The following is a 23,072-nucleotide window of genomic DNA, read 5'->3' as shown; positions in this document are numbered from 1 at the left end:
GTTTAGTTAACGAGCAACACAGGCAGGAGATTGTAGAATGAAAGGAAAGTATTTAATTACCTAGTATTATGTTAATTAAAGTATGTAATTGCCTTCCATGGAGTCATCTAGCCTCCAACCTAGAAATCTCAGCTCCTATCCACAGGCCCTTATTTATTTATTTATTTCACAACAATAGAACATAAGACTTCAGCGCAGGCCCTTTTTACGGAGCCTCTCTAGCTTCAAGTTTTGGCCTGGAATAGTAATGGAGCTTTTCACAACTTTGTTAATAATCCCTTTATTAATTTCCCTTTATTAGTTTAGTTCTCCCAATTCATGTGTGTAATCTTATTTTCTGCTGGAGCCCTAAATGGGTCACACTGTTTTACAGTTATACCAAAATTTTTTCTATATAAATTTAAGGGCTGTAAGTACAGTTTTGTTACATGGAGATATTGCATAATGGTGAAGTCTGGGCTTTTAGTGTAACTGTCACCTGAGTGGTGCACATAGCACTCATGCAGCAGTTTCTCGTCCTTAGACCCATCTACCCCTTCCACCTTTCCAAGTCTCCAATTTCTGGTTTTCCATACTCGATGTCTATGTGTACACATTATTTAGCTCCGACTTGTAAGAACATGCAATGTTTTACTGTTTCTGAGTTATTTTCACTTAAGATAATGGCCTCCAGTTCCATCCATGTTGCTACAAAAGACATGATTTCATACATTTTTATGGCTGAATAGTATTCCATTGTGCATGTATATGACAGTTTGTTTATCTAGTCATTCATCGATGGACACTTAGGTTGATTCCATTTCTTTGCTGTTGTGAATAGTGCTGTTATGAATAGTGCTGTTATAAACATACAAGTGTAGGTTTTGATATTATTATTTCTTTTCCTTTGAGTAGATGCCCAGTAGTGGGATTCTGGATTGAATTGTAGTTCTATTTTTAGTTCTTTGTGAAATTTCCATACTGCTTTCCATAGAGGTTGTACTAAATTACAGTCCTACATTCCCACCAACAGTGTAGAAGCATTTTCTTTGCATTTCCTCACCAATATGTTATTTTTGACTTTTTCATAAGAGCCATTCAGACTGGTGTATGGTGATATCTCATTGTAGTCTTAATTTGCATTTCTCAGATGATTAGTGATATTGAACTTTTTTTTCATGTTTGTTGGCCGTTTGTATGTCTTCTTTGGAAGTATGTCTATCCATGAACTTTCACTAAGTTGACAAAAACATACACTGGGGAAAGGATACCCTTTTCAATAAATGAGAAAATTGGATTGCCACATGCAAAAGAATGAACCCAGACCCCCCTTATCTCTTACTATATATGAAAATCAACTGAAGATGGATTAAAACTTCAAATGCAAGACCTGAAAATATAAAAATACTAGGAGAAAACTTAGGGAAAACTCTTCTGGGCATTGGTCTAGGCAAATAATTCATGACTAACAACTCAAAAGCACAAGCAACAAAAACAAAAATAAACAAATGAGACTTAATTCAACTAAATAGCTTCTGCATAGCAAAAGAAATCATTACCAGAGTGAACAGACAACCTGCAGTATGGGAGAAAATATTTGAAAACCATTTACCTGACGGGGTATTAACATCTAGAATTCATAAGGAGTTCAGAGAACTCAACAAAAAACACCACCCAAATAACCCCATTAAAAATTGAGCAAAATACATGAACATTTATACAAATATTTTATGGTTTCCTGACTAGCCTGTACTCCTATTTTTTATTCACTAACTGATTAATGAATGTGGTGGCTAATTTTCTATTTTGGCAGAATTTCAAACTAACAGAAATGTTGCAAGAAAATTCAAGAACCTTTCATATAACCTTCACCCAGGTTTACCAATTGTTTATACTTTGCCGTCTGTGCTTTATGATTTTCTCATAGATATTTCCATATATATACACACTTCTTTGAGCCATATGTGAGTTGGAGACATCATGACTCCTTGCTCCTAAATATTTTAGTGTTTATTTCCTAAAAAAAGAGATACTTCTTATATGACCACAGTATACTTCTCAAAATCAGGAATTTTAACATTGATAACAATGTTATTTTATTATCCACAGTTCATAATCAAATTTAGCCAATTGTCCCAATAATGGGATTTATAGCTAATTATTTTCCTTAGTTGATGATCTAATTGATGATCACATATTAAATTTAGTTGGCACGTCTCTGCAGTTTCCTTTAATTTGGATCAGTTGGCCTTATTTTTGTCACTTTTCATCTGGGTTAGTTTTGAAGATTATAGATTAATTATTTTATAGAATGTCCTCAGTTTGTGCTTGTCTGATGTTTCCTTGTGATTGTATACAAATTACACATTTGGTATAGAAATACTACAGAAGTGGTATTGAGTCTTATTCAGTGCGTTATATCAGGGCTTGTGATATCAGTTTCTATTAATGTTGGTAATTTTGATTGTTTAATTAAGTTGGTGTTTGCTGGGTTTCTCTAATGTAAAGTCACTGTTTTTTCTCATCATGATTAATAAGCAATTTGGGATGAGCCACTTTGAGATCATGTAAATATCTTGTTCCTTTTCCAACTTTTCATTCACTGGTGTTATTCAATAATAATTTTCTAACTATTGTTCTTTGTATATTAATTATAAAGAAGAGATTTTATTTCATATATACAAAACACATTAATTTATATAAAATATATATGTTTACCTATTTATTCATATATTCATTCTTATTTATATCATTTTGGACTCATAGACTTAATTTTATCCAATTGGTCTTAATCCATTATTATCACTGTTTATTTGATAGCCAGATCATCTCAGATTTGCTTAGTGTGAATCATCTCTTCAAGTTGACTCCTGTGTCCTTATGTTATTTCCCCACCATCTTTTGAGTACAGTTATCTCTCAAGACCAAAGTCTTTGGATGCTCAAGTCCTTTATATAAAATGATGTAGTATTTACATGTAACCTATGCATATCTTCCTGCATACTTTAAATCATTTCTTCACTTATGTTATCTAATACAATGTTGCTATGTAAACAACTGTTACACTGTATTATTCTTTATATTTGTATTTGTATTGTTATGTTATTTTTATCTTTGAAACTATTTTTGCCTTGCAGTTAGTTGAATCTGTGGGTGTAGAAGGGTGGATACAGAGGGCTGACTGTACTTCCTTTATTTCAGGTACAAAATATTGTTCTAGCTCATTTTGTACTGTCTCTGTCTTGGAAACAATCTTTTCTCCAAGCAGACTAGCTTGCTTTGATGGCAAATGGTAACTAGAAACCAAGATCTGGGCGCTATAAGTGATAACTGCTATTGATGTGGAAATACCCGCCTCACACACACATATCTATATTGCCATATCTTTCTATATTAAAAACTACGAGTTTATACCAATCCATCCATTTTCAATCCAAACACTACAGGGTACCTTCTCTTGTTCCTACTCTTCGTATTTCTAACTACCTTATACAACAGTAAGACACCTGGCATTTTACTCATGTTGTTTCTTCATTTGCATGAGCCTAGAATGCACATGAAGTATTTTCAGAAGTGTAAACCCATACCACTGCTAAAAGCAAATCTACTAGTGTATTTTTTTAAAGTAATAGTTACATAGAGTAAAATGCAAATTCTTGAGTGATGAATTTGTTGATTTTTGACAAATGAAGAGACTGGCATTGCCCACATCCCTATCAAAATGCAGCACATTTTCATCACCCCAGAAAGCTCCCTAATACTCCTTCTTGGTCATTCTCTCCTCTCAATTCTCCTGCTAAAGGTAATAACTTCCCTTTTTTTTCACCTTAGTCTGGTTTTGCCTGTTCAAAAACTTCATATGAATGGAGTCATACAGTTTATACTCTCTGGTATCCAGCTTCATTCATTCAGCCTTTTGTAAGAGTTATCTATGTTGTAGTGTATATCAGCAAATTATTCTTTTTCTTTTTGGTTTTGTTGTTGTTGTTTTTTGCTGAGTAGTATTCCATTGTGTCAAATACATGGTAATTTGTTTATCCATGCTTCTGTAGATGGACATTAACACTTTTTCCAGTTTTTGGCTATTTGGAATGAAGCTGCCAAGAATTTTTTATACGAGTTGTATGTGTGTATGTGTGGATTTGTATTTTGAATTCTTTTAGGTAAATACCTAGGAGTAAAACTGTTGGGTCATAGGATAGGAGTATATTCTACTAACACTGTATGAAAATTCTGGTTGCTTTATATCCTTGCTCATAGTTGAATTCTCAGTCTTTTTTGTTTTGGCTATTCAGTGGATGTGCAGTATTTTCTCATCATAGTTTAAATTGCATTTTTCTGATGAACTAATGATGTTGAGCACTTTTAAGTATGTTTATTGGCTAGTTGTTATTTTCTTTTGGGGAGTGGCCATTTGAGCCTTTTGCCCACTTTTGAAGAGTATTGTTTGACTTTTCATCATGAGTTTTAGTAGTTCTTTGTATATTTTGGATATCAGTCCTTTGTCATATATATGTTTTATGAATGTTTTCTACCATTCTGTGGCTTACTTCTTCATGTGATTAATGTTATCTTATGATAAGATAAAGTGTTTAATGTGATGAAGTATAATTTGTCAAATTCTTCTTTTTGGTTATTGCTTTCTGTGTCTTATTCAAGAAATTTTTACCTGCTTCCAGGTTGGAAAGATATTCTTCTATATTTTCTTCTTGAAGCTTTATTGTTTTAGCTTTTTTGTTTAGTCGCATAATCCTGCTCAAATTAAGTTTTGTGTATGGCTAGTATAAGGTAGGGTCAGGGCTTATATTCCCCCCACTTGATGGATTCTTGTTTCAATACCATTTGTGAAAAGGCTTTCCTTTTCCCGTGTAATTGCTTTCGTGCCTTTGTCAAAAATTAGTTGACCATGTAAAGATGAATATATTTCTGAGCTGGGTGTGGTAGCTCATGACTGTAATCCCAGCACTTTGGGAGGCCAAGGTGGGAGGATAACTCGAAGCCAGGAGTTCAAGACAAGCTTGAGCAACATGGTGAAACCCCATCTATACCAAAAATACAAAAATTAGTCAGCTGTGATTGTGAGCACATCTCAGCTACTCTGGAGACTGAGGCAGGAGAATCACTTGAGCCTGGGAGGCACAGGTTAGAGTGAGCCGAGATCGTGCCACTGCAATCCAGCCTGGGTGACAGAGTGAGACCCTGTCTCAAAAAAAAAAAAAAAAAAAAAAAGCATATATTTTTGGATTCTCTAGTTTATTCTGTTAATATATTTGTTTGTCCTTATGCCAGTATCATACTCTCTTGATTGCTGTTGTTCTGTAATAACCCTTGAAGTCAGTTAATGCAAACTTTTAACTTATTTTTCTTTCTCAAGATTATTTTGGCTCTTCTAGTCCTTTGTATATCTATATACATTTTAGATTTTTAGATTTAGCTTGGATTATATTGAATCTATAGATCTATGTGAGGAGAATTGATATCTCCTGATCTATAAACATGATAGAACTTTCTGTTTATTTAGATTTTTAGAAGTTGATCTTAGTTTTCAGTGTAGAGGTCTTACACATCATTTGTTCAGTTTATTTCTGAGTATTTTAGTTTTTAAAACAGTATTGTAAATTGAATTGTTTAAAAGTTAATTTTGGGGTCGGGCGCGGTGTCTCAGGCCTGTAATCCCAGCACTTTGGGAGGCCAAGGCGGGTGGATCACGAGGTCAAGAGATCGAGACCATCCTGGTCAAAAAGGTGAAACCCCGTCTCTACTAAAAATACAAAAATTAGCTGGGCATGGTGGTGCGTGCCTGTAGTCCCAGCTACTCGGGAGGCTGAGGCAGGAGAATTGCTTGAACCCAGGAGGCGGAGGTTGTGGTGAGCCGAGATCGCACCATTGCACTCCAGCCTGGGTAACAAGAGTGAAACTCCATCTCAAAAAAAAAAAAAAAGTTAATTTTATAATTGCTATGGCTAGTATATAAAAATACAACTGATTTTTAAAATATTGCCCTTATGTCCTGCAGTCTTGTTAAAGCCACTTATTAGTTCCAGTAATTGCTTTGCGGAGTCCTCAGAATTTATTACATGAACAATCATGTCATCTGCCAAAGAGACTATTTACTTCTTTCACCAATCTGTATGCCTTTTTACGTTTTCTTATTTTCTTGTACTGGCTAGGATTGCCAGTGCAATGTTGGTCGGAAGGCATGAGAGTGGACATCTTTGCCTCTCTTCCCATCTTAGGGAGAAGGTGTTTAATATTTCACCATTATCTATGGTGGTAGCTGTGATTTTTTTTAATGACACCCTTTATCAGACTGAAGAAGTTCTTTTCTTAGTTGCTGAGAGTTTTGTTTTGCTAAAAATCATGAATGGGTTATGAAGCCAAGTACTTTTTATTCATCTATAAAACGATCATACTATTTATTTCATGAATATAGTAAATTACACTTATTGATTTTCAAAAGTTAAGGCCATCCTATTCCTGGGATTCCAGTCTCATCTGCTTCAGTCAATACTAAACAGTGAAGAGAAAGGTCTTTTAAAAATACAAATTTGATCATGGCATATCCCTGCTTAAACCATGTCAATAGTTTTCTATTCCCTAGAAGGTAAAGCTCAAGTTCCTTAGCAAGGCATAAGCAGTTCCCAATAAACATGAGAAATAAATGGGTCCCAGACCTTTGCTGGGGAAGAACTTTGTGGTCTGATGTGGCTAGCTGCTTTTCCTTGGGAAGTAATTTTCTTCTTGATAAAACACTTGAGCAATTTTTTAATAGAGTAATGAGCTTAAAAGACCCTCTTAGGTAACCCACTTGATTGATTATTAGTCTTGAAACTAGTCTAAGACCTTTAACCAATAAGGCAAAGAGGCTATCATCCTTAACTAGGTATTATTTTTTTTCTTTAAGAAAATCTAGTTTAATAATAATTATCTCATGATTTTTTCCCTGCAAAATATGTTTGCAAGATGAATTTTTTTGAATTGGACTTTTGAGAATGCTTCTTATTTGATACAAGTTTGGAATAAAACTCTTGACACATGCTTATAATCAATGTAAGAGTTACTTTAACAAATGTGTGTGTGTTGAAGGAATGAATGCTCGAATATATGAAGGATAAAGTCTGACTGTAACTAGACCTGAAAAATATATCTATATACAAACACATATATATTTACACACACATGCACACATACACACACACACTTTTTTTTTTTTTTTTTTTTTTTTTGAGGAAAATGTCTCAGTTCACTGCAACTTCTGTCTTCTATGCTCAAGTGTTCCTCCCACCTCAGCCGCCCAAGTAGCTGGGACTACAGGTGTGCACCACCACACCTGGCTAATTTTTGAATTTTCTGTAAAGACAGGGTTTCACCATGCTTGCCAGGCTGATCTTGAACTCCTGAGCTCAAGCAGTTCACCCACCTCAGTCTCCCAAAGTGCTAAGATTACTGGCGTCAGCCACGATACCTGGCCTAGGCCTGAAATATTAAATGTATTTTAAATACTCTAAATTTGAGATATTTGAGATAAATGACACTTTGATTTCTACCCGCAAAAAAGATTTTCCTAGGTTTTATGACTACATTTATATGAAACAATATGGGAAAGTACATAATACAGTTTAGACGAAGGCCATGATAGACTAACAAGTCAATTTTTAGATTTCTATACTCATTACTGTAGGAAACCAAACAAATACACCTGCTGATAGAAGCCCTAAAGACCCAAAGTTATGTCTACTTACATCTGTGCCAACAGCTGATTTCATTCTGAACTCTCTGTTTGGTATTCACTGGAGGTTCATTTGTCCTTATTTCTAACCTCCTGTTGCTAAAGCTGTTTACAATTCCAAAACACAACATAATTTTTAAAAGTCCCGTGTTTTCACTACATTTTTCAACTACATTAACATGAAAATGAAGTCTAGAACTTAATTTTGCCTTCTAGTCAGGAATGTTTCCATTCTCAGTATTATGGCCTTCTTGTATATAAAATACTTTAAGAGGGGAATGTTCCATGTTAATCTGGAGAAAGCAAATAATTCTAAAGCAGAAACGAAAATCACTCTTCTGCAATTTGTCCTTCTGGTTAAGACACTTCCCTGCTTTCCTTCCTAACTTGAGTTTGGATGCCCATTGCAGAACATCAAACTTAGAGTTTGGCAATGTTTTATTATTATTTAGTGGCTATCATTCACAACTCCTCCCTATAGGAGGTTAATTATCTGCTTGTAATTATGTACAAGTAGCTAATTGTATGTATTTGTATTTGGTTTGTGACTGTTTCATTTTTCATACCTGTTATCTATCTGCACATCTCTTCTTGATAACTTCTGATAAATCTTTGACCCTTTCTGACTTGTCGGTAATTTCTTAAGAGAGAGAACAACAGGCATAAAAAATTGGAAATGAAATTCTTATTGAGTTTCTTGTTCAGAGACAGAAGAGATAGCACCAAGAAAAAATGGGAGGGAAGAGATTCTTCAAGAGTTATATGACCCTGTAGGATGAAGGTCACATACTCCATTGAGTACTGCCAGTCTCCTCTTGATAGATGCTTAATAAATACTTGGGTTAAAATATTTTTTCGGGCGGGTGTGGTGACTCACACCTGTAATTGTAGCACTCTGGGATGTCGAGGCGGGGGGATCACTTGCAGCCAGAAGGAACCTATGTTGACCAGTCTGGGCAACATGGTGAGACCCCATCTCTATAAAATCAAAAATTTAGCCAGGCATGGTGTCTGTGTCCCGGCTACTCAGGAGGCTGTGGTAGGAGGATCACTTGAGCCCAGGAGTTCAAGGCTGCAGTGAGCTGTGATCGCACCATTGTGCCCTAGCCTGGGTGACAGAGTGAGACCTTGTCTCTAAAAAAATTACTTTTTCCTTTCTTTTTTTTTTTTTCCCTGGACACATTGTTATACATTTATTTAAACTACAGTTCAATGATGAGTTATGTTAAGCTGTTTCTCTCCTTCTCACCATATACATATGTAAACTTTTGTGACTTAAAGTATCAGTGTGTCCCACAGTGGGAAACTTTGTTCCACTGCTCTGAACAAAAAAATTACTTTTTCTATTGCTAATTCTGTCACTTACTATTTCTCAACTGCAAATTGCTTATGTTTTAAATGAATTACATGAGGAATCCTGGGTTAAGGAGGCATATTATATGGCCTTAGATGACTGCTGCCTCCATTTCCATGAACCTTACCTCCCTGAGATACACAAAGCTCTCCTGACATATTAGGTTCCCAAATAACGTATCTGTTCGTGGCCTCCCAAAAGCTGAAATTTCTTCTATTTTTGTCTGTGATCCAAGATCCTATTCCCTTAGTATCCACCATGATCATGTACCAGTTTTTAAAAATTTCTGTGCTAATATAGCATTTGACAACATCCACATTTTAGTAAGGCATTTCTAAAGACTCTATTAAACCCCAGGGAATAATTCTAATGGTGGACCTTTTAGGAACCATGGCTGCTTCGTCTGGGATCCCGAAATTCTACCTTTTGGAAAGATGCTGGCTTTCCTTATTAGGCAGTAAAGTAGTAGATAATCAACACTTTATTCTAACATACATTTCCCTCCCCAAAGCCAGCAGCTGCACACATCTCCCTATGAGGTCAAGGACTTAACTGAGCTGATAATAATAGTGATTAATATTCCTGCCAGGGAAAAGAAATAAACTTCTCACCTGCTGGGACACATTAACTTTTTCACATTTTTAGGGAGTTCTGCAAACACAAAGATGTGCCTTACAAAGTAGTTCTAATCATGGGAGAAAGTTTCATTTATCTTCTGGAAAAGGAACACTTAACTATCTTCCCACTAGCATATCTCATTAGTAGCATTTGCAGTAAATACAACATAACTGTTATAACTTATTCCAAAAATTCTAGTATACCAGATATTTAGTTTGTTCCCTGAGGCATAATTTCCTAGAGAAAGTGCCTGGTTTAATTTAATCAATGCAAAGTAAAATTAGCTTTATATCCCCAAGATCATTATACAATTGAATTAAACAAACATTAACTGAATACCTACTACATGTAAAGCAGTGGAGTAGGTAATAAAAATCTCTGACATAAAAAAAAATCTCTGACATTTGTATAGTCCTTTGGCATAGTATTAACTCTTCACACCAACTCTGCCTAGTTATCATCCCCATTTTACAGTTGTGGAAACTGAGGCTGAGAAGGGTAAGTGACTTGCTATTTGGTCACCAAGTAACTAGTAGTAGTACCAAGACCTGAATGCTCTCTCACTTACCACAACTTCTTGAGAAGACAGTAAGGAAGCTTACAGGTCTCAAAAAAGTATTTTTACTCTTTTGAGGATTCTGGTACACAGGAAAATGTCATGTAACCCAAATACTTGGAAGCTGAAGTATTCAAATAAATTTAAATGTCAAGTTAGGTGGAGTTAGACAGGAACAACCCCCCTTTTATTGTTTGAGACGAAGTTTCACTGTGTCTCTCAGGCTGGAGTGCAGTGGTGAAATTTCGGCTCACTGCAACCTCCGCCTCCCGGGTTCAAGTGATTCTCGTGCCTCAGCCTCCCAAGTAGCTGGGATTACAGGTGCCCATCTCCATGCCTGGCTACTTTCTGTATTTTTAGTAGAGATGTGGTTCCACCATGTTGGCCAGATTGGTCTTAAACTCCTGACCTCAAGTGATCCAACTGCCTCAGCCTCCCAAAGTGCTGGGATCACAGGCGTGAGCCACCACGCCTGGCTAATTTTGTGTGTGTTTTTAGTAGAGATGGGGTTTCACCATGTTGGCCAGGCTGGTCTTGAACTCCTGGCTTCAAGTGATCCTCCCATCTTGGCCTCTGAAAGTGTTATTACACCCAGCCTCAGAAACCCTTTTTGTTTTAAGCCGTGTTGGAAATATTTCTAATACCTATGGTATGTTCTGCTGCTTACAATAGCTCTGGGTATAATTAAATCTTTCTTTATTGATAAATAATCTTTTCAGTGCTTCTTGATCATCCTAGCCCTTTAGAACCCCTTGAATAGAGTAGTTCTGAATGTGAAAGATGTAGAGGTTGTGGCCATTGCACTCCAGCCTGGGCAACAAGAGCAAAACTCCATCAAAAAGATGAAAGGAAGGAAGGAAGGGAGGGAAGGAGGAAGGAAGGGAGGGAAGGAGGGAGGGAGGGAGGGAAGGAGAGAAGGAAAGAGGCCAGGCACAGTGGTGCATGTCAGTAATCCCAGCACTTTGGAGGCAGGTGGATCACTTGAGGTCAGAAGTTCGAGACCAGCCTGGCCAACATGGTGAAACCCCATCTCTACTAAAAATACAAAAATTAACCAGTTGTGCTGGCTCATGCCTGTAATCCCAGCTATCAGGAGGGTGAGGCATGACAATTGCTTGAACCCGGGAGTCATGCCACTGCACTCCAACCTGGGTGACAGAGTCAGACTTTGTCTCAAAATAAGTAAATAAATGAAATAAAGTGAAGAACATATGAATAGATATTTTGGTTGGGGTGACGGAAAGTCTAACTTGTAGAAAGAGACTTCTTCACTTAAAAAATATTGAGGTGAAATTCATGTAAACAAAATTAACTATTTAAAATGTGCACTTCATTGGCATAGAGCACATTCACAATGCTGTGCAACTATTACCTCTTTCTTGTTTTAACTATCCCAAGAGCCAGGTACTAAAACATTTTACATGCTCAAAGTATAGATACTTGAGAAAAACATTTAATATGAAAGACTGAGACTTTAAAAAACAGACAAAAAAGCCACCTGAAAGAAGACTTGTAGCGATAAGTAAACTTCCTAAAATTCTTAGTATATTCAGAGAGATAAGAAAAGGTATTTCACCCACCCAACAAGAACAGGATATTTAAAAAAATTCAGGGAACAAGAAAGATAATAATCTTTTGGAAATTAAAAGGCCAATGAAATAGAAGGACTTTTAAATAAAGTTGAAAAAAATCTCCCAGAAAATAAAACAAAAGTTTAAAGAGGTGGTATGTAAGACAGCAAACAAAAATAGGTTCAACTTTAGAATAATGGGAATTCTAGAAAGAAAAAGCAGAGGGAAGGAAATCATTAAAGAAATAATTTAAGAAAATTTACAGAATGAAAGGGTCCACCAAGTGACTAGCATAATGGGTGAAAATAGACCTACATTAAGCAGTATCATTGTGAAATTTTAGGACAAAAAGACATTCTTAGACTCTTTCAAGTTGTGGTGAGGAGGAGAGATAAGCAGGATTTATACAAATTTCAAAAATTAGGATGTCATTACATTACCCAACAGCACCTCTAAAAGCCAGAACATAATAGAAAAATGACTTTAAAATTCTGAGGGAAAAAATTGCTTCCAAGCTAGAATTACCACCTAGCCAAACAATTAGATCATTGTGAAGGATGAATACAAACATTTTTAGATAAACAAGGTTTTGTTTTTCGTTTTTTGTTTTTTGGTTTTTTTTTCTGTTTTCAAGAAACTTTTTTTCCATGCAAGCCCAAATAGGGAAGATCCAGGTTTTCTGGGACCTGCACTAGCTTTAAGCCATGAGAATGAACTGAGTTTTGAGTACAGAGATAAACAACGTTTTGAAAAGTTCATCCCTCATACTTCCTCCTCTGAAAGTTGAAGGATGTCAAGATGAAGGAATAAAACCAAGAAACGGGAAAATAATGAGATTCAGCTAACAAAAAATCCAATGAGAGAGAGAGATTGAGAATATCCTCATGAAGAGAGATTTCAGAATGACGGCTGTGCAGCAGGTCTGAATAGCAACTCAGTCCCAATTAGAGCATCAGAAGGCTCCTGAAGCTATTTCTTTAAGAATACAGAAATAATAGACTAGTGTTAGTCTTTGTGTCTGAATGTACTGAGAGGAAAGTTACAAAGACTGGTGGAGAGGTTGGGATTAAGTTTGTGTAAGTAACATGCAAATAAAATAAAACAAGTAAGAAAGGAAAGAAGAAACTGGTGGTCTGCAGTCATCTTATTGAACCTCAAGAGAAACCCTGAGCCAGAATTTCCAAGCCAGAGGGTTCCTGAATTCCTGACCCAGAGAAAGTGAATGAGATAATAAACATGGATTCTTGTTTTAAACCACTAAGTTTTAGGTTAATTTGTGATGCAGCAGCATGTAACTGATACAGAGTTTGTTTCCTGGACATTTGGTGCTACCAGAACAAAAACCTGAAAGTGTGGGAGTGGCTTTGGAACTGATTAGTGGGAGGAAGTTGGAAGGCCCTTGACAATAATAAAAGACCAAAGGTCCTTGTAAAGACTCTTATTAGAAGCCCAGTAGCCTGTGAGAAGTAAAGGCTTAAAGGAGAATGAGGAAAATATGATTGGAAACTAGAAGAAAGGTGATCCTTGCTATGGTGGTGGCAAAAATTTAGCAATGCTGTCACCTACAGCAGGGGTCCCCAACCCCTGAGCTGATACTATGGGGATTGTTGGGTTTGAAAATTTCCAGCCTCTCCTATAGCAAATTATGCTAAATTAAGATATGGATTTCTGGCAAAAACTAAATCCAGGGCACAACTGGAAGAATGGAGTCAAAAAAATGAAGCTAAGCTGTGACTATAATGTCTTTGTTATAACCTCAAAAAATTTAGGAAGTGCATCAAAAAGCCATTCAGCCAAACAAGAAGGGCTTTTCAGAAGCTTAAGGCTGTTGTCTCTTAGCCACCTAAGCAGAAACCCAAACGTAGAGGAGGGCTTTTCTCAGAGATTTGTGGCTAAGTCTTTTGCCTAATGATGTGAAACTTAATAAGATTCATGAAAGACCTATCTGGTTTTTAAGGGAACTGTATTAGCAGAAACACCACCAGCTTGGACTGAAAGGAATAGACACAAAAAAGGAAAATAAACCTTTGGACTATAAAACATGTACAGGGATGAAGCAGCCTGTAAAAACTGCTCAGCCACAAACACAGGCTTTCATGGAAAAGGAAGGATGACTGAGAAGGTAGACGCAACAGTTATATTGGATTGGCCTCACACAGTGGCTCACACCTATGATCCTAGTACTTCGAGAGACTGAGGTGGGTGGATCACTTGAGTCCAGGAGTTTGAGACCAGCCTGGGCAACATGACAAAACCCTGTCTCTACAAAATATGCAAAAATTAGCCAGCCATGTACCCTTGAGCCTGGGAGGTAGAGGTTGCAGTGAGCTGAGATGGTGCCACTACACTCCAGCCAGGGTGACAGAGCAAAACCCTGTAACAAAAACCAAACCAAGCCAAACCAAACCAAACCAGCTATGTTGAATAGTTTCTATGCTTTGAGTTCTAATAAAGGAACTACCAATATTTTCCTGATGGATTTCAGACTTGCTGATGGCTAGTGACTGCTCTGAACCTCCTGTTTTCCCCTTTTAGAATGGGAAGGATAGCAACTGTTCTATGCTTGTCTCACCATTTTACATTGAGTGTGTGAGGAAGAAAGGAACTTGTCTGTTCAGTACACAGTTCTTCAGATTTGGAGAAAGTATACATGAGGAGCCTCATCCACAAGTTCACCTAAGCAACGAAATTCTAGACTTTAAAGTGATGCTATAGATGGATGAGACTTTTGGGGCAGTCTTGGGAGGGGTGGAGGTGTTTTGCATTTAGGAGGATAAATAATTTGTGACCAGAGGGAGGAATGAGGTAGTTATGCCTCCCTTCAAAAGGTGGGATCTAATTCTACTCCCCTTGAATGTGAGCCAGATAAAATGACTTGCTTCTATGAATAAAATGTGGTGGAATTAATACGACATGACTTCTGACTCTTAAGACATGAAAAGAACAGCCTCTGTCTCGTGTGTGCTCAATATCTCTCTCTCTCTTTCTGTCTCTCTCTCGCTGGCTGTCTCTCTCTTTTTCTTTCACACACACACTCTCTCTCTCTTTCTCTCCCCCTGCCCCATTCTCTCCTTCCCTTCTGTCTCCATTACCATCTCTCCCCATTTCTCTATAAGATAACTCCCTCTTGGCCGGGCGCGGTGGCTCAAACCTGTAATCCTAGCACTTTGGGAGGCCGAGGCGGGTGGATCACAAGGTCAGGAGATCAAGACCATCCTGGTCAACAAGGTGAAACCCCGTCTCTGTTTCAATGTATAATATTGTGATGCATTTTGTATTATTATTATTATTATGTGTAACGTGTTACTCAAGTGTTTGTGGTGATGCTGATGTAAACAAACCTATCCCTGCCAGTCCTCTAATAGTATAGCACAGATAGGCTGGGTGCAGTGGCCCAGACCTATAATCCCAACACTTAGGGAGGCCAAGGTGGGTGGAACACCTGAGGTCAGGAGTTTCAGACCAGCCTGGCCAACATGGTGAAACCCGTCTCTACTAAAACTACAAACGTTAGCTGGTTGTGATGGTACATTCCTGTAATCCCAGCTACTTGGGAGGCTGAAACATGAGAAATGCTTGAACCCAGGAGGTGGAGGCTGCAATGAGCTGAGATCATGCCACTGCACTCCATCCTGGGTGATAAGTGAGACTGTCTTAAAAAAAAAAAAAAAGTATAGCACAGATAATGATGTACAGTATTTAAGACCGGGTAATGATACAATTGACTATGGCACTGGCTTATATATTTTCTATATTATCCTTTTAATCATTATTTTAGAGTATGCTCCTTCTACTAATTAAAAAAAATTAACTGTAAAACAGTGTCAGGCAGGTCCTGCAGGAGGTATTCCAGAAGAAGGCATTGTCATAGGAGATGACAGTTGCAGGTGTGTTATTGCCCCCGAAGACCTTCCAGTGGGACAAGACATGGAGGGGAAAGACAGCGATGATGACCCTTACCCTGTGTAGGCCTAGGCTAATGTGTGTGCTTGAGTCTTAGTCTTTAACAAAAAAGTTTAACAAGCAAAAATTTTTTTAATATAAAAGAGCTTATCAGGATATAAAGAAAGAAAATATTTCTGTACAGCTGTATAGTGTGTTCTTATTTTAAGCTAAGTGTTATTACAAGAGAGTCAAAAAGTTAAAAAAATTTAGAACTTGCCGGGCGCGGTGGCTCACGCCTGTAATCCCAGCACTTTGGGAGGCTGAGGCGGGTGGATCACGAGGTCAGGAGATCGAGACCATCCTGGTCAACATGGTGAAACCCCGTCTCTACTAAAGATACAAAAAATTAGCTGGGCATAGTGGCGCATGCCTGTAATCCCAGCTACTCAGGAGGCTGAAGCAGGAGAATTGCCTGAACCCAGGAGGCGGAGGTTGCGGTGAGGAAGATCGTGCCATTGCACTCCAGCCTGGGTAACAAGAGCGAAACTCTGTCTCAAAAAAAAAAAAAAAAAAAAAAAAAAAAATTTAAAACTTTATAAAGTAAAAAAGTTACAGTAAGCTAAAGTTAATTTATTATTGAAGAAAGAAAATTAAAAAAAAAATTGTCTGGGCATGGTGGCCGGGCGTGTTGGCTCATGCCTGTAATCTCAGCATTTTGGGAGGCTGAGGTGTGGGGGATCATGAGATCAGGAGATCCAGACCATCCTGGCTAACATGGTGAAACCCCGTCTCTCTCCTAAAAAAAATGCAAAAAATTAGCCAGATGTGGTGGCATGTGTCTATAGTCCCAGCTACTCAGGAGGCTGAGGCAGGAGAATCACTTGAACCCAGGAGGAGGAGGTGGCAGTGAGCCAAGATCGCACCCCTGCATTCTATCTATCCTGGGTGACAGAGTGAGACTCCATCTCAAAAAATAAAAAATAAAAATTTAGCGTAGCCTAAGTGTAGCATGTTTACGGAGTCTGCAGTAACGTAAAGTAGTGTGCTAGACCTTCACATTCACTCACTACTCACTCACTGACTCACCCAGAGCCACTTCTAGTCCTGCAAGCTCCTTTCATGATAAGTGCCCTATACATTCTTAATCTTTTACACCTTCTTTTTACTTTCCCTTTTCTATGTTTAGATATGTTTCATACACAAATATTTACCATTGGGTTACAGTTACCTCCAGTATTCAGTACAGTAACAAGTACAGGTTTGTAGCCTACGAGCCCTAGGCTGTACCGTATAGCTTAGGTGTGTAGTAGGCTGTACCATAAAAGTTTGTGTAAGGGCACTGTGATATTCACACAACCTCAACATTGCCTAGGGATGCATTTCTCAGAGCATATCTTCACTGTTAAGTGATGTAGGAGTATGTAATTACGCAGCAGTAGGTTACCAATGGATCTAGCCAAAATTATGATATACCTATAATGAGGATATGACCAACTTCTCAAAAATCTATCCACTTAAATATGTGAAGTGTATTTTCTTTGATCAAGTTAATACAGGGAGGCACTGTAGTTTTTCTTTTTTTTCTAGTTCTCACAGTGATAGACTGATAATCTATAACCTGCATTCTTTGCATCCATGTGTAAAAATCAAAGCAAAGAATTCAAAAGCAAAAGAATTTTAGAAATGGAAGGAAGCCAAGAGATTATGTAATTTAAAGATTTTTTGACCAAATAGCAGAGTTTTAGAAATAGTAGGTGCTCGATGATTGTTTTGGTTCTTTATATATAACATATATCTGTATATTCTTAAGATGTTATTTAAAATTTGTATTTATTGGCCAGGTGTGGTGGCTCATGCCTGTAATCCCAGCACTTTGGGAGGCTGAGGTGGGTGGATTATGAGGTCAGGAGTTCGAGGCCAGCCTGGCCAACATGTTGAAACCCCACCTCTACTAAAGATACAAAAAATTAGCCAAGTGTGGAGGTGTGCGCCTATAATCCCAGCTACTTGGGAGGCCGAGGCAGGAGAATTGCTTGAACCTGGGAGGCAGAGGTTGCAGTGAGCTGAGAATGTGCCTGGGTGACAGGGCAAGACTTCTTCTCAAAAAAAAAAAAAACTTGTACTTATCGAAGTAATGTTTTTACATAAACAATCAAATATTACTAAAAATCTCTATTTTCAAAAGCAGCTCTTTTTTAGAAACATTTTTTGGCTAGGCATGGTGACTCATGCCTATAATTCCAGCACTTTGGGAGGTCGAGGCAGGCAGATTGCTTAAGTCCAGGACTTGCCTGGGCAACAGGGTAAAACCCTGTCTCTACAAAAAATACAAAAATGAGTCAGGTGTGGTGGTGTGTGCCTATAGTCTTAGCTACTCAGGAGGCTGAGGTGGGAGGATGCCTTGAGCCGGGAGGTGGAGGTTGCAGTGAGCTGTGATCATGCTACTGCACTACAGCCTGGGTAACAGAGTGAAATCTTGGCTCACTTTCCCAACTCTTATCCCTTAAGGTAGCCACTTTTCCCATTTTAGCTTGCATCATTTGACAATTACCTTTATAATCCCAGATGATAAGCTTATACTATTGTGTCTTAATTTACTAACTTTAGATAGAGAATATTTAGTGATTTCCCATTATGGTCATTGAGAATTTCTTTCTTACTTCACTGTCTCTATTTTCTTAATAGAATTATGATTTTCAGTTAAACCAGTACTTAATATTTACCCTATTATGACAACAAATATTGCTCACTGCTGAGTCAAATAACGTACAGTGATTATTGCCCCTCACATAGATTTTTTTTGTTTTCTTAGAGTTAATTATACTTTCATTTGCTTAATTTTCTATATATATCCTGCTTTCATTCCTAATGCATCAACAGATCTGTTAAATGTCTGTCAATAAGTATTTCCAACTCTCAGACAGATCAAATAATTCATCAGTTCCATTTTTTTCTTTCTGGAGACCTGCCTCCACAGCATTCTGTCTTCTTGCTCAAATCTGGCCAGATTGCTCTCTATCCCAGATGTCCTGCTAGGACTTTCCTTAGCCATTCTGATTTGGGGATTATTTTAAAAGAGAATTTGCTAATGTGAATATGACTAGAATGAAGAAGCATTAATATTTTTAAAAGAATCCTAAATTATTAATATATACTGCTCCTATGTCCTGGATTCATGAGTCTATGAGATTACATAAAATAAAGTTATATTTGCTCTTTTGTTTTTTTTTTTTTAGGAGATGGGGTTTCACCATGTTGGCCAGGCTGCTATTAAACTCCTGACCTCAGGTGATTCACCCACCTTAGCCTCCCAAAGTACTGGGATTACAGGTGTGAGCCACTGCGCCCGGCCACATTTGCTTTTGATGCCCAAATGATTATAGCTCAAGCTTTCATAGTTTTAATGTAAGATCTCAGCACCAAGGACTTTGTAAAGTACCTGCTATGTTTTTCTGGAGGTCCCTACTAGGAATGTATTCAAATGTGCTCACCAACTACTCTATCCACTGGTTACCATGAAGTGGTTGCCATATTTTTCCTCTTCTGCTCCTGTCCCCTGGCCAGTGTATATTGCACTGGGTGCTCATTGAAGGTACTTATAGTATCCTGAGAGTTTGCTGAAGTTGCTTATCATCTTAAGGAGATTTTGGGCTGAGACGATGGGGTCTTCTAAATACACAGTCATGTTGTTTGCAAATAGAGACAATTTGACTTCATCAGTTCCCAGTTGAATACTCTTTTTTTCTTTTTCTTGCCTGATTGCCCTGGCCAGAACTTCCAATACTAGGTTGAATAGGAGTGGTGAGAGAGGGCATCCTTGTCTAGTGCCAGTTTTCAAAGGGAATGCTTCCAGTTTTTGTCCATACAGTATGATATTGGCTGTGGGTTTGTCATAAATATCTCTTATTATTTTGAGATACGTTCCACTGATACCTAGTTTATTGAGAGTTTTTAGCATAAAGGGCTGTTGGATTTTGTCGGAGGCCTTCTCTGCATCTATTGAGATAATCATGTGGTTTTTGTCTTTGGTTTTGTTTATGTGATGGATTATGTTTATAGATCTGTGTATGTTGAACCAGCCTTGCATCCCCGGGATGAAGCTGACTTGATCGTGATGGATAAGCTTTTTGATGTGCTCTTGGATTTGGTTTGCCAGTATTTTATTGAAGAATTTCACATTGATGTCCATCATGGATATTGGCCTGGGCTTTGGATTTGCCAGTGGTGTTTTCTCCTGGTGTTTCAGTTTCCAAGAATACTAAGGGGTTCTAGGTTTGATGGGATGTAATAAGAACAGCCCTTTCCCCAATCCCACATGATTTTCCCTTTTCCTTTCCTCCATTGCTCAATGTTCAGAGCCCACAAAGTTTCTTTCAGTTTCTGCCCTGTACAGTCTTCTGCTTTCTGACCTCCTCATCATGGTCCATCCAAACCGAAAAAATCAACAGTCACAACCAATTGCTAACCATCCGTCTCTGCAGGGGTGACACAAAAGCTAAACAACTCAAAGACACAGCTCAACCACATAATTGATTATCAAGCTAAAATGCTTAACATTTATATTCTGGTGATTTTCTCAAGCCAGAGAAACAGTCAGCATTAATGCAAGATGACACTACTTGCAACTTTCAAATGATGGGCCTCTTTTTGCTAGACATGATTTTTTAAACCTTAGAGTCTAAACTCAACTCAAGTATCATATTGCAAATTTTTAACTTTTAACCCCAAAGATTTTTTTCTGGGGAAGATTTGGAAATCTTCTATAGATACCTGTTAGTAATAAGATGGAATTGAAATACAAAATATTTTAGACTTTTCATTATGGCCTTTTCCCTAGAAATTCTCAAACCTGCTGAGTTAGCATTTTAAAAGAATACTTAAAGGTGGATGTGCCACCAGCAGCAAGATTTGTGATGAGACCACATCAGAGGAAAAACTTTATCTTGGGGGCTTTAAAGTACCACCATGATGTTGGTGTTTTAATTAAATGAGAGTATCAAAAACCATATTATTCCGGGAAGAAATTTCAGGGCATGATACACAAGACCCTTCATCATCTTTCCCTGACTCCCTGTCCAATGCAATTTCCCAACTATGCATTTCTACCCTTTCAATTTTTCAGTTTTCTCCACATAGTGGATGAAGATGGTTGCATTCACAATTTACCCAACTAGTGACAGGTAGAGCCAGGATTTTAACGCAGGTCAATTTGACTTTGAAACTTGTGGTTCTTTCCTGTTTACCACATTGCCGTGTGTCTTGCTGGGTGTATATAGAGATGTCCCTAAGGAAGAGGAGCTGATGTGGGAGAATACCAAGCCATGTAGATTATCTGGGATTTCCCTGGCATATCTAATAGTTCTTAGTATTATATACTCTGTGTAGAGGAAGGCCTCGGAGAGAATCCCCTGTGCAAGCAAACCTAATCCCAAACCTCACTGTTTCTCTCCTTTCATCTAATGCATTTCTTCCATCCCTTTTTTGGAGAGAGGCCAAGTAACAGGTTGCTGATGCAGAATTCTGCTCCCCATGAGACATCTAAGTGGCAGACTGGGCTTACCTTTCCTATGACATCTGTTAACAGCTTGAGGGACAGAGGATCATGAACCAAAGCATCTGTGTAAAAGGAACCGAGGTATTTCTTTGGGTTCATTGGGTTGTCCTGGGCACACAGATCTGGGCGCATGCTAAATCCATGGGAGATTCTTCCCACTGTGAAGGGGAAGGTACCACCTGCAAGCAAAACCCATGACTGAGGGGCTAGTGTTGATTGTAAAGGATTCCTTTCATCTTGATGTTACATGCAAGAAGTTACCGTTGCCCAACTGATTAACAGTAATTACAAAGGACCTATTGTGTTCTGAACACCGGGAGATTATGAAAGAAATGACACTAACTCATCTAGAAATTCAGACTTGAGAAATTCACCCTAAAGAGAGAAGACAAATGTGTAAAGATATGCGATTAAGGTTTTCAAATATAGTGTGATTATAATAGCAAAATACTAAGACAGCATATCAGTTGGGGACTATCTAAATCATGATGGCGTATCCGTGAAATGTAAGGCCATACTCGAAGCCATCAGAAATGATGAAGCTCTGTATTTGTTGACATGGAAAGATGTCTTCTCTATGCTGTTGAGAATGAAAGGCATAGAGAGTAACATGTAGTTTGACATTTTGTATGTGTGTGTGTGTGTGTGTGTGTGTGTGTGTGTGTGTGTGTGTCTGTGTCTGGGTCTATGTGTCTGTGTCTGTTGAAGGGCCACAAATTCAATTACCTACAGAGACCAGGAAGGCAGTGTAAATGAATGAAATAGGCCTATTTGTAAACAATGAAAAATAGTAGGGACTATTGCAGACTGGGGAGCTCATGATCTAACTAGAGGGATTTAAATAAAAAACAGAAAAAAAAGTGAAAGAAAAATGGTGACAACAAAACTAAACTTGCCTGCAAAAATAGAATTTGGTCCCTAAACCATCATGTGACTAGAATGATGGCTGGAAGGAGGCGATGAACTGAATCGTATTCCTTCAAAATTCATATGCTGAAACCCTAATGCCAAATTTGACTATACTTGGAGAAAGGACCTTTAAGGAAGTAATTAAGGTTACATGAGGTCATAAGGTGGAGCCTTAAACCAATCGGACTGGTGTACTGATGTCCTTGTAAGAAGAGGAGGAGAAACCAAAGGCCATGTGAGGAAGGTGGCCATCTGCAAGCTAGGAAGAGAGCCCTCACTAGAAACCAACCCTGCCAACACCTTGACCTTGAACTTCTAGCCTCCAGGTCTGTGAGAAAGTAAATTTCTGTTGTCTTATAGTCATCCAAATCTGTGGCATTTTGTTATGACAGCCTGAGCTGACTACTAAAGATAGGGTCTTACCGCCATGTGCGAAACACACTTTCAGTTTGGGAAACTTCTCAAACACTCCACCCATGATCATGGAACAAATGGCTATTGTGGTCTCTGTTGGCATTCCTGGAAGAGGAAATAGTTTAAAGGTTCAGAGATGATCACCCCACACAAGAAGAAGTTCAGTGATGTTAGTGGCTGGGGAATTGTCAGTGCAAAGAAACTTGAGGCCCCTGTACCCTGGCATTGTTTGGCTGTATTATAGGGCATTACTTTGGCAAGGAGAACCAAGTAAAATGTCCTATCAGGGGGAGTCATCTAATCGCTAGAGCAGTTAAGGAGCCAGAGGACCTGGCTTTTGCCTTAATTCTCCCAACTTCAGTTTGGGGTGCAATGAGACAGATAGAGTATGCCGAGTCCTGGCTGAACCCCAGCTCCTCCAGTTTCTTCTTCCTGGTCTCTGGCAAGTTATTTCATGGCTCTGAGCCTGCACTTCATCTGTAAGATGACGTTTTTGGTGCCCA

The 23,072-nt window shown here is 38.1% G+C and overlaps 1 protein-coding gene across 3 annotated transcripts in view; it reads right to left on the bottom strand.

Moving 5' to 3' along the window:
* The window catches only part of ACMSD (aminocarboxymuconate semialdehyde decarboxylase), a 67,302-nt gene that overhangs the window by 13,398 nt on the left and 30,832 nt on the right, over positions 1–23,072 (bottom strand). For 2 of the 3 annotated variants that reach the window (XM_074399906.1, XM_003931529.4), the window contains 2 exons: positions 22,579–22,674; positions 21,253–21,425 (listed from right to left, as the gene is read on the bottom strand). In XM_074399906.1, coding sequence (XP_074256007.1) covers positions 21,253–21,425; positions 22,579–22,674 — 269 coding nt within the window. Of the gene's footprint in view, positions 1–8,855; positions 20,168–21,252; positions 21,426–22,578; positions 22,675–23,072 lie in introns of those variants that run through there. The other variant, XM_010342146.3, reaches the window with a different exon arrangement.

This window comes from Saimiri boliviensis, chromosome 5 (genome assembly GCF_048565385.1).
Source record: "Saimiri boliviensis isolate mSaiBol1 chromosome 5, mSaiBol1.pri, whole genome shotgun sequence".
NCBI lineage: Eukaryota > Metazoa > Chordata > Mammalia > Primates > Cebidae > Saimiri > Saimiri boliviensis.
The sequence above is the reverse complement of the archived record's forward strand: the minus strand, read 5'-3'. Positions and strand labels throughout refer to the sequence as shown.